The sequence below is a fragment of the Rhagoletis zephyria genome, unplaced genomic scaffold (assembly GCF_001687245.7).
Source record: "Rhagoletis zephyria isolate East Lansing unplaced genomic scaffold, Rhagoletis_zephyria_1.1 Rzeph_scaffold_01406, whole genome shotgun sequence".
NCBI lineage: Eukaryota > Metazoa > Arthropoda > Insecta > Diptera > Tephritidae > Rhagoletis > Rhagoletis zephyria.
In genome coordinates this window covers 26,685-39,245 of record NW_016158490.1, presented here as the reverse complement: position 1 = coordinate 39,245, position 12,561 = coordinate 26,685, and the positions used below count along the sequence as shown (strand labels likewise).

The following is a 12,561-nucleotide window of genomic DNA, read 5'->3' as shown; positions in this document are numbered from 1 at the left end:
TTAAAATCTACAAATCGCGCGATCCCTGCTTAAGAATTTTGTGTTAGAATAACAAAAGTCTTACGCAAGGCTTTTGACTTTTTACTATTTTAGCCAGAATTGCCCTAAAAGTGTCATTTAGTAGAAAACTCCCTTTTTTTGTTATAAGCAAAGATTGTACCATAGATATTAATATATGTATATATGTACATGTGTAATTTAATTTTATGATTTCTATCTCTGAATACTGATTTAATCAACTATGTATAGTCTTAAGTTATTAAGTCGTCTCTCTGACAGCAGCATAAATTAGTTAATTAAAATTACATACCCTACATGCATACATACATACATGAGCGTAGTTAATCGCATAACAAAGCATGAAAGCTAATTTAATGATATCATTTATCTTTGTACCTACTCTTTCTCCCGACTAGGTGCTGACCTTTCTCATTGACTCGTCGCGTTTTCGCTATCCGGAGCGTGCCATTGTTTTCCTAGCCGTTTGTTATCTCGTTGTGGGTTGCGCGTATGTTGCCGGTTTGGGAGCGAGCGATTCGGTGGCTTGTCGGGAACCCTTTCCGCCGCCAGTGCGTCTAGGGCGGCTGCAAATGATGTCGACAATAACACAGGTGAGTAACTGATGAGGACTGCAACTGTTATTAAAGAAAGAGATTAATTTCTACAAAAACAGAAAAATATTAAAGTAATTGCATTAAAAAAATCTAGTAAATATTTCAAACTTTAAATATGCAGTATAAAAGATTTCCAAAAAATGCGAAGAAGGCAATAAAAAAACCACGGAAATTCAAATATTTTCACTTATCAAAAGAGATTTGTTTTATTTTTTCAACTAATTCTTTTCTTAGCATTCGCAATAATAACACAATTTCAATTCATCAGCCCCTTAAAATACGTATATTTCCCAATCATTCAAATGATTTATGTGAAAAATATTTTTTGAACGTTTTTTTTCTTTTTATTAATCTCCATTTTTGCATAATTTTTCATCACTTCAGTAATTGATCTACTTTTTATATATTTTTTTTTGCTTTTTTTCGTATTTTTCTCGCCTCCAGGGCCATCGGCAAACCACCGCATGTACCGTTTTATTTATGGCGCTCTACTTTTGTTGCATGGCCGCCTTTGCCTGGTGGTCATGTTTGGCGTTCGCTTGGTTTTTGGCCGCTGGCCTTAAATGGGGTCATGAGGCAATCGAAAATAAATCGCATTTATTTCATTTGGTCGCTTGGGCGATACCGGCGTTGCAGACAATTTCGGTGCTGGCATTGGCCAAAGTTGAAGGTGAGTACACACAGGCATAACATATTTAGATTTAATTTTGATTAAATTTTGGGGAGGGTAGTTACAAGGAAAAAAATAAAAAAAGAGATAAAAAACTGAGAAAACTGTATGAATGAGAAGTAAATTGAAAGCAGTAAATGAAATAAATTTGATGAAAATTTGAATGGAAAACCATTTTGTGCAAATAAAAAACTCATTGCAATCAGTTTTCCAATAGCTCTATTTGTGTCGAAATGGAGTTTTCCTCAATTTTTCAAATTGCATTTTGTGCTATTTACAATTTTACATACATACACACATACGTACAATTTTATTTTGTTGAATGATAATAGAATTTTCATTTATTAATGGACCTAAACAAATGTGGTCCTTATTCCGCTGTGCAGTAATAAAAATACCATATATAAAAACTTTTAATATTGGCCGCTTATATACTTTCAAACGGTTTGGTCTAGCTTCTTCTCTAATTTGAGCTGTACATCCTGATTTCACAAAAATACAGATTCCTGCGAAAGGCATAAAGTTTTTCATGTAAAGCTCTTGAGGCTGCTTGTAGTCGAACAACCGCTACTAGAAGGAACATTTTCTATTCTTTGGATGTAACGTAGGACAGGCAGCGTACTTGCAACCGTCGTCGACGGGATTGGGTAATTTCGTGTCGTCCTGCTATATAAAATATTTGATCCTAATAGCGTCGGTTCTACTCCCATTTTAATTTTCAACCATGTACGTGCGTCCCGTTAATGATTTCACGATATTCACTGGTCGGAGCATTTAGCTCACAGGCTTAACAAGTACTTCATTATCCTGCAGTGGCCAGTAAGGAAACCTGTAACCCTTCTTACTTCGTGTCTTAAAACGGGGAAGGAATGATTTGTTTATATTTCCTCAATGAAGCATTTTATCAGTCTGTTGTCTTCCATATTTGCGTGTTGCGCTTTCTTTTTGAATTCATGCATAGCATTTTGGCCAAAGGCAGCTCCATTGCAGACCAATGAAGGGACCTGTGCGTATGGATCCCAGGACAACCCATTTCCTAGCGAAAATACATGTCACTTACTTGACCATGATTATACTATGCCCCTTTACACAACTGAAGTAAACCTAGTTCTTGGCTGCGATGAGTTTTAAGTGCTGAAAGCAGTCCCACAACAGCATTAAGGTGAGCCACCGTGGCGAGAAGCACCACCCTGCTGTCAGAGCTTATGTAGAAGTATGTATTTGTTGGTCGTATACCGTATACTCTGTCAGACATAGTAAAATGACATGAACCTTAGATATAGGTTGTATACCGACAACATCATCAATCTTGTAGCCATAAGTATACCAAATATATTTATCCTTCCTGGTTTTGATGGTATATCATCAACTCAGATTCGCTGAAGCTATTCGTAAATGATTCATCAGCGCATTAGGGAACGTCCTATTCTTGTTACTGTTTTTGTACCACCCTAATGTACATATGTCTACTCCAGCATCTTAAGTCCCCCATAAAAACAGCTCAGATTTCATCCAACAGATTTGGCGGCAATTGAGTCATTAATAAAAATTTACATTCGTTGCCATCGACTCGACGATTCGATTATCATAAAAAATTTAACTTTTGACCGTCATTATAAGTAGCGACAAACTGCTTCACATACACTTAGGCATGAATGTGTGCACGAGCCTACCTAGAAGTCGAACTCGTGTGTTCAAATATAGACAAAAGCGTCTGTCAGTCAACCAACCAGCCAATGAGCTGAGTTACAGCAACAAAACAACAATAACGGCTTTGACGGCTTATTGACCAGAGTTTGCGTGCGTTGGCCTTTAAGGCCTAAAAGCCGGCTACGACCGCAGCGTTGTAAAGCTGGTAAGGTTGATTACTGTATCTGTTTAGCTTGAGCGGTAGCTGAGGTGGCGGCGTCGGTGTTGGTGTGGGCAATGATTACACGCGAGCCTTTTTTCGTAATTTATTTAACTTATATTTTTGCTTACCTTATCTACATATACATATATAGTACATATATGGCTTAAATTTTGTTGCCGCTGCGTGTTGTTGCTTTAATTTAATACCTTCGGCTGCTCGCAATGAGCATTTTATCTCTATTTCACGGTAATTTTCGTACACGCTGGCGCGAGCGTTGTAATCTGAGTCGTGTTTTTTATGAGATTTATAACTATTTTGTTTGCTGTTGTTGGTTATTATGCTTTAAGCATTATTATGATGCTGTATTTTGGTGCTATTTTCTGACGTGTTTTTTGCTAATATTTTTAATTTCTTTGTGGGCTGTGGTTGGATTTACGTAATTTTTTTCTGTGGATTTTTTTTATGGCCTTTCGTATTTTTTGTTCTTTGCCTTTGTGGGCCAAAAGGCAAAACTCATTAAAATACCGCAATGCGTTGTGTTCTCGCCACCACATTATAAATTATTTAATGTGGTTTAAATGAGCTTAATACAGCCTAAAGAACAGCGGGCTAGGCGCGCTGTAAATATGCGTGAAGAGTGAGTGCGAGAATGTAGGTGTGGCGGTAAAACGCATGAAGGAACGAGAGTCTTATGATCCCGGCGAAAATAAACAGTAAAATAGGGATACCAACAGCCCGATTCACAAGAATGTTGCATGGTGCGTTCGTATAATACATAGCTATAAGTCAAAACGTTGGAGAGTGTAAAAGGGCTCGCGGAAGTATAATTTAAACTTTTCGAACTACTTCCAAGATATAAGAACAGAAAATTGTAAACCCGTCCTATAGACTAAGTTGCGAAGAATTGAGGCAGATAACTCGCCACTTAGTCCAAAGCAATTTTGCTTAAGCTATACAATAAATCAAACAATGTCGTTTCCCAGTTCAGCTTTAGACAAGAGCCATACGTAATAATAGAGCAAAAGGGGTGGAAAAAGAGACTTCGATGCACCCACCTATGCTGAGCTTGGACTTGAAGAGTCATATTAGATATCTCCTACTGCTGCAACTTAAGTAGCTGAATCGGCAGAGGCTCCAACTCTTCAACCCTAACGTGAAAATAATTTCATCGACGATCGGTCAGCCATTAAGAACGTAGTTGCTATAAGGGCAAGCTCGCTTTTTGTTCTATAATACAGGAATAGGATATATGCACTAACTTAGCTCTGGTTTGTTCTCTTCATTAAGGAAAACTTTAGACCAAAGGACTATAAAGTTGCTAAAACTCACTAAAAAGTGCATTTATGATCAGGTATTAAGCATATGCTTCCTTTTTATTTGTAACTCTAAGGACCAACAACTAATGGTCTATGCGAGATCTCATAGCTCAGCCGAGCCAACCTAAGCAACCCAAACTACCCAAAAAAATTTGTCAAAACAAATTATCGTTTATACGAAATTCTAAAAATGTATGTGCAGCTTTTAAATTTCCAAAAAATTATGTTCAGTTTTTTTTTATTAACCAAAATATTTCAGGTTTCTAATGCACCAAGAAATTATGTTGAGTTTCAAAATTTAGAAGAGTTTACATATATCTAGTTTGTAGAATACTCAAAATTTGTGTTAAATTGTTCATTTATTTTTAAAAATTTATGTCTACTTTTTAATATACCCAAATTTTTCCCTTCTAAATTACTTAACAAAATTTCTATCATTACAATACAATAAGTCGTTCTCGGTTTTAAAATTATTTATACTAAAAATGTATTTCCACTACAAAAAAACTCGTACAATTTTGTTTCTCGAATTTAAACGTTTTTTTTTAGTTATTTACTTTCAACAATCTTTTTAAATTCTTCCTTCAAGTTTATTATTTCATGTCAAAGCTCTCTGTCTCTTTCTTCATCGACTTTGCCTTTTTTTCCTAGCCTTAGCGCTTGCGATAATGATCACCAATTCGCTTAACGCATACAGTTGACAGAGCAGAACTTATCAATTAGATATAGAAAAATTAAGAAACACATTTTTTCTTAAGTATTCCTTCCAAAGCAAATTACTTAAAATTATCTAAGTATCCATAAGAGCGGCTCAACAACGTTAAATAGCAGCTTCATTTCACTGTCTTAAACTGTAAATACATACTTACATTCGTAGACAGAACAGCAAAAAAAAAAACACAACTGCTTCCACGAAGCCATCCATCATACTTACCAAAAGCATATGCCACAACTCTTGACTCGCCAATGTGCTAAATTAGTTTGGTTAAGCGCTGACATACTCGCATATCTTCTAATGCCTTTAAGCCGCCTGCCAACTACTCCATCATTGACTGCTTAAAACATCAAACTGAAATAGCAGCCGCTATTTAGCGTTCATTTAAGCTCATTTATTCAGTTTTGGCCGCCGCTTTGGATGCGTACATACTTAAATAACTTTAATTATTGAAGTATTTTTTTGGAAGCAATTAAGAAACCATGCCACGCAGTCAATCGGACACTTCACCATAACGAATGCGAAGCGATACCCAACTGGTTTAGTCAAGCTTTTAAGTACCCAAGTACATATGTATGTATATCCATACATACATATGTACATACTTGAGTAGGCACAATATTCGTGCACCGATGGATATGGAGTTGCCCAGTCACGCCAGAGCTCCACAAAAACAAAAAAAAAGTGTCAACATTATCTGCGAATTCTTCGCAAGTAAATAAACATTAAAGTACGCTCTGTACGTGCTAAGAATTTTTAATTTGAACACGTTTCGCATTTACTCTTTTCGCTAAGTATGTTTATGTACAGCGAACATTTCTGCGTATTTGTTTGCCCGCGATGTTTAATTGTTGACAGAATTTAAATGTAGTCAAGCAACAAAGGCACGATGAGTCAAGTTAAAGTAGGAGCCATAAGCTGTGCAGTGCAAAGGCAGTAAAACGATTTAGGATAGTATTCCAGGAACATTTTATGAGTTCAATTACATTACTTCGTTTTTCTGTTGTAACAATCAATTTCCGGCTGGTACAACTGTGGAAAATAAATTGAAAATCGCCATAGATTCTCAAGTTATTCTACAATCTTCTCTACTTAGGTGCAAAGTATTCTAATGGCATATCACGAAATTCTATATAAAAAGCCTTAACTGCTTTATCTGCGTTCAGAAATTGAGGTGGATTTTCTTTTGTTTAAGAAAATACATACCATCTACGGTTAAAATCAGCTATAGGGCCTTTTGTGATACAGAAGAATTTTCTATATCGTATACAGAATGTTAGGTGCCCTCTCCTCAGGACCTTTGGCAGAGCCGAAAAATGTTTCATAGACACTCCCTCATCTTGTCAATTCGAGAAATTGGTTTCGCCAATCATCTTTGAGTTGTAGGTTTAAAAAAAAGTTGTAGTTGTGACAACGACTTTAGCATCGGACTCTCCTACACAATATGTGTTGCATTTCCTAACTAATTTTGTGGAACTACAACGCTGTTTCGAAGAATAAAGTTTCAGTTCACAGCAGGTTCAACGACTGGAATGTTTCGGGTTTTACACGAACAAGGGCTACTGTCTTGGTGGTGCTCTACCATGCCTTCGTTTCTACCCTTCGGACTACCTTGGCGGCCATTCCCATAAAAATGCAATACTTGGCTCGAATTGCTCTAAATTAAAGCTATTTAGACGCCTCGTAATGGCATGAGCTTCAGACTAAAAAATACTTGCCTCAGCTTTTAGTCGACTTTTTATATCGAATTTTCAATAGAGTTGGTCGAAAAATTCGCATGCCCACAGCTATACCCAAAATTTCAAACATTATTACCGAAGATAAGACTAAAGTAGATGTAGTCTTACTTTTAAAGATTACTTCTACCATCGAAAAAATAAAAGAGTCCATCTCCGTACCTACGTATCACTACCTTGCACATCCATAACACAAGAACAGGGTCCAGTCTTTACTTCTTAACCAGCATTTTCCTGCAAGATAACATAGCACTATGCGTTTTTCTAATAAGATTCTTTGTGTTCTGATTCCATTGACAATTCTGTACTTAAGACTGTAAGTTGTCGACCATCTTGTGATCTTTTAAAACCAGATCAGTTTTGCTCGAGTTACTGCAAGGGTCGAGCCAAGGCTCCGTGCGATTTGGCACTCTTCGGTGCCTTTATTAGAGCTCTCCTCGAGATCTGATCCGTAATCGGTGAGGTGGCTAGATGGCAAAGAAATCTCAAAATGAACGTTGTCTTTGTGGATGGCCTTAGAAAGGTGCGCTCTTCCAGACCTTGACCGCAGCGCAGGTCAGCAAGCTGATTTGGAACCAGCAGCAGCCAACCTTCGCTGAGTATTTGAGGCTATTAATGGAAGGCCTAAGACGGTTAGTCATGAAGCTAGCCTGTAATTACCCGCAGCAATCTCCCCTGACGTTGTTCCTCTTTGAAGAGCACAGGATACTCGATCAAATTAGCGACAGGCCTCCCGATTGTTCCGAATTTCCCGTAGCAGGAGGACCCTGGTACTGTTGTAAGTGGTTACGTTTTCCCTCCGTTATGCTTTTTTGCTAACTTATGGTTGTTGTAGGGGAACTTGTTGGCTCCTTAGTGTAGTTAATGGGAGGTTGTGCTCCTGTTGGCATTTTGGCGGAGTCCGGAGCCTGTTTCAAAGATGTCGAGGACTTATTGTTTGTGTCCATACCTGTATGCATAAGTGGCAGAAGAAAAAAGAAAAGAGCCGTATTCGAAGCACTCCGTTTGCTCTGTGAAGGACTTCCAGCCAGGCACTGAAAATAGAAAGGAGAAATGAGTTTGGACTGAGAGAGATTAACGTCGAAGATAACTTTGGATTCAAGAGGAGTCGCCGCTCTAATTAGCCACAAAAGCGTTGTCAGGCAACACGGCGGGGAAGCCCCTTTTTGTGCTAGCCACATACATATCGTCGTTTAAAGTACAAAACCGCGTATCGTCCAAATTTGATTTGCTCAATACTTGCCAGAATTGCTATTGCTTTATAAAAAAGAGAACCATTTTAAAATATGAGTGTTTTTACTATCTAGAAAATAATGTATGCAACCTCACTTACTCGGTTTTGTACTTTAAACGACGATATGTGCCAACATCTACGAGTGGGCGGCTTGAAATATTGGTGAACACAAGTTGATCATCCCCATCAAAAATACGCTGTCCTATGCTTCATTAAAACTGGTCTACTTGAGTGCCCTAAAAAAAACATTTATTTAATTTAATGTAGTCTGAAATTGGCGTAAAATTTTGTCATAGCTCTCCTTCTGTATGCATTCGGAAAATAATCATCTCATTTACTTTGGTTATCATTTGCTATTTCCACGAGTACTTTGGGCTTTGCAAAATTTTTATTTGCAACCCTTAAAAAAACAAAATGTTCACAAATCAGTAGAGCCATTAAAATCTTTTCCCGGCCACTTGACTGCATAGCCAAAAGTCAGATCTACCCCATTGAGACAGCAATAAACCTAAATAATAACGAGTAGCATAAAGCAAGCGGTACAGCAAGGCGAGATGAAGTAACAGTGATGGGCATAGAAAATCTGTCGCTTGAAATTTAAGCTGGTAAATATATCCGAGCTCGCCGTTTTTTGCAATGACTTTTTCCCACTTACTCCCGTAAGAGCGTTCTGCAACGAATGGAACAAATAGTAGTGTGATGGTGCAAGGTCTGTGCTATATGGCGGGTAGGTTAGGACTTCCTATTCGCTATCACCGAGATAAGTTGTGACCACTTGTGCACATGCGACCAAGAATTGTAATGGAAGATCAATTACCTAGTCATGTCTTGTTGCCCATTTCGGCCATTTATCTGCAAGCGGTCGCTCCAATGACATCAGTTGTTATCTTTAGAGAGCCCCATCGAACGCCTGACCCCACATTTCAGAAGCTAATGGTGATATTTCTTTTTGGCGTTTATGGTCCGAGGTGTTTTGGAGTGTCGTAATGAATACATTTCTCATCGACGGTGACAATAAAATGCAAAAACGACTTCGCTTTATACCATTGAAGGGAGATTTGGGGAAACAGTGACACACCTTTCGAAAGCTTTTAATTTGAGTTAATGAGGCACTAAGTCTCCGACTTTCTGGAACATACCAATGGTTTTAAATCGCATCTGGACTTCTGGTTGAACCACGTCTAATATTGCGGCAAGTGCTTCTTGGGTTATGGCACGGATCTTAGTCCCAAATCACCTCTAATTCGGCGTCTGAAAACGCTGATAGCATTCCTTCGCGCCCCCTACCTGTTGTGTAAAAAATCACCATTTTGGAAACGTCGGAACCTCTAAGCGCTGGTTGGTAGAGCTATCTCTGGGTAAGCCGCACTCCGCAGCCGATGTCTTTCTGCTACACTTTTCTTCACATGGAAGCAAAATTATGCAATAATTATGTTTGAATTTCCTTAACTCTTTCGTAAAACTTAATAATCTATCTTTAAAAGGTGGCCGTAACAAAAGTATGAACTCAATGGTATGCAATCCACGGAATCTAGCTCTACGATGAGCTCTTTGATCTCATCAGCTGTCAGATAACAAGATACGCTTTTTTCCAATTCACCACATAGCTTACAGTACCCAAAACTGAAATAAGTTCCACCTTGGAAGGCTTATAACCTTATTCATAAAAAGTAAAGTAGCTTTAAAAAATTTGTATAAATTGGGAAATGTATGAAAACGTCAATTTATTAAAGCTTTTTCAACGTATAGTACATCATTTATTTTATGAATAAGGCCCTTAGTGTGTAAAAATTGAACTTTTAGGTAGCACAGATATTTTCAAGAGAGTGAAAAGTTGGTTGGCTATTACCACAGCCTCTCTTTGTCTCCGCATTATACAAACTAACTCGCTTTTAATGCAGTGAGTCTCCGACCTTTCATTTTGTTTTCTAGGTTTGGTTTTGGTTTTCTAAGTTTCGTTAAAATGTGAAAAAGTGTCTAATGGAGTACTTCCTAAATTCATTTGTATTTATCCAAATATATTTCACCGCCACTGTACTCTAGTCTGCGCACGTGTGCAATCAAAAGTTTGTAGCAACCACCCTCTAATGCAAACAATTTTGTCTGCATTGCCAAAAATTAAATTTGGTATGAAATACAAATTTCGCAGAGTCATTTACCCCAAAAGAAAAACAAAAGTGAAGGATGCAAGAAGAACGAATGGAGAAAGTTTCTAAGCTCAACATGAAATCAGCCACAAACGCAAGTTTTTTATGTGTGTGGGTTTAACTAGCATAAATGCTAGGCTTTTGATGCGCGCCACAGACATATGTATAGCAACTTGTACTTACTACAACCTGGTAGACCGAAATTTTGAAAATCTAGCAAACTCTGACAAAATTGGCATTTCGCTTTCATTTTGCGGCTGAGTGGAAAATATATACATATTTATCCACACATACACACATGTGTATGCTCAAGCATATTTTTGTGAAATGAAGAAAATTTGAAATCGGCGAAGCGATATTTGTTTGGGGGAAAACTCCTGCGAATGTGGAGTAGGTAAGTAAAATTAAGGAAATTTGCGAGTGTGAAACGCAAAACAAACTGTGGAAAAGTTTTATGACGCACACACTCTACTGACATGATGAACTTTTATGGGGTTGCTGGGGTTGTCTATCGGACGCGTGAAAGTGATGAGCGTGGAGTTTTACATTCTCATAGCAGCGTGGCGTCTATTGATTTGTGCTGTAAATCAAAGATATACAGTGACTCAAACAAATGACCACGTGTTGATATTCGTAATGTGTTTCGAGTTAAATTTTTTTGTTATTTTTCTATAAAAATACCGTCCGCACTTTCACCAAAACCAAATAGGTCACTGTTTCAAACATTTATAAAAAATTTAGGAAAATTCAACAAATTTTCATAAAAATTTCAACTTTTTACGCTGAATCAGTAGAACATTTTTGGATATGCAGTTTTATAGTCCATACAAGTTTTAACCGACTTCCAAAAAAGGAGGAGGTTATCAGTTCGTCGGAATATTTTTTATTTATTTTTATTTTTTATTTTTATGTATGTTACCGCATAACTTTGGACCACGTCAACCGATTTCGATAATTCAGAGATTCAGAGATGGTCCCATACTAATCTGGTTGAGATCCGATCAGTGGATCGTGAGATATATATATATATATACATATATATTTTTTATATGGTAGTTGAAGTCGGTTTTTTTTTTTGCTAAAAATTACTAGTAGTCTAAAGAATTGCAAAACAAAATACTTCAAAATGTTAAAATAAAACGGCGAAAATGTTTTTCTTGCCAAAACAAACGAATATATGAAAAAATTACATTATAGTATATCTTTTTTAAGTTGTTATTTAAATACATATTCGGATGGAATGTTGTTCTTTATACACTCTCATAAACTCTCCGCACATGCGTAAAATTCCTATAACTACAAGCAGGTAAATCTGATTTTCCCTATAAGCTTTTTATCAAAGAGTAAAGGGGAAATAAATGTCTACATTGAAAAGCTGAAGAAACTACGATTGTGAAACCTTCTACTTAATTTACTTAAGAGAAGACGCAACCTACTGTCTATGTACATATTTTGAATCGTCAATATAATTCTGAAGTAGGGCGTTCTTGAAAAGTTTTCTGAGATAAGGCGTTTTCGAACCGGCTGCCGAGATTGGTCGATCTTCCACTCAGCCATCGAAATACGATATTCGTGTAATTTTAACCTAAAGTTGTCCAAAGTAAACCCGACTTATGGTCTTCGTTTTAGTAATATGTATTTCTAAGAAGGCTTAATGCACTCACTATTACATACATAAACCAATTCAAGCGACAAGTGATAACTTTATGCCGGCTTTCTCCGAATCTGTATAACGTTGCATACTACTATTAGAACCTTGTATGGGAGTATGCAGAGGGGTCACAGATCTATTTACGCATTTCTTTATAGCTAGAGATACATATCTAAATATAGTTGTATGCATGCACATCACGAAAGAGTCCACATTATTATCTACATCAAGAATAGAGTAAAAAATTTCTTTGCAAATCGAAGAATTCATCGCCAATGACGAATTCTGCAGAATTCTTCATCATGCCAGCGCTCTGTGGCGCATTTTAATATATGGGCCATTCCATGTAAAAAGCGAAAACAAAATAAAATTTCAAATTCTTTAATTATCATTATTTCAGTTGTAACCTCATGTTAAATGACTGCATTGCAATAATCTGTTGAAATATATAAAAAAACAAGTAAGAAATTCTAAGTTCGGGCGGAGCCGAACATTAAATACCCGGCGCAAGTATTAAATATATGTTTTCCACCTTTCCGAAAGCTACCGCTACATGATAAGCCGGGGTGTATACATTTTAAGTAAATTAGCGTCCTTAAATTTCGAAATATTGAAATTTCAAGCAT

General features: G+C 37.0%; 1 protein-coding gene across 2 annotated transcripts in view; it reads left to right on the top strand.

Annotated features, from left to right (window-relative positions):
* fz (frizzled class receptor) overlaps window positions 1-12,561 on the top strand; it is a 101,940-nt gene that overhangs the window by 75,544 nt on the left and 13,835 nt on the right. For both annotated transcript variants that reach the window (XM_017617438.1, XM_017617437.1), the window contains 2 exons: window positions 417-611; window positions 1,059-1,284. In XM_017617438.1, coding sequence (XP_017472927.1) covers window positions 417-611; window positions 1,059-1,284 — 421 coding nt within the window. The remainder of the gene's footprint in view (window positions 1-416; window positions 612-1,058; window positions 1,285-12,561) is intronic.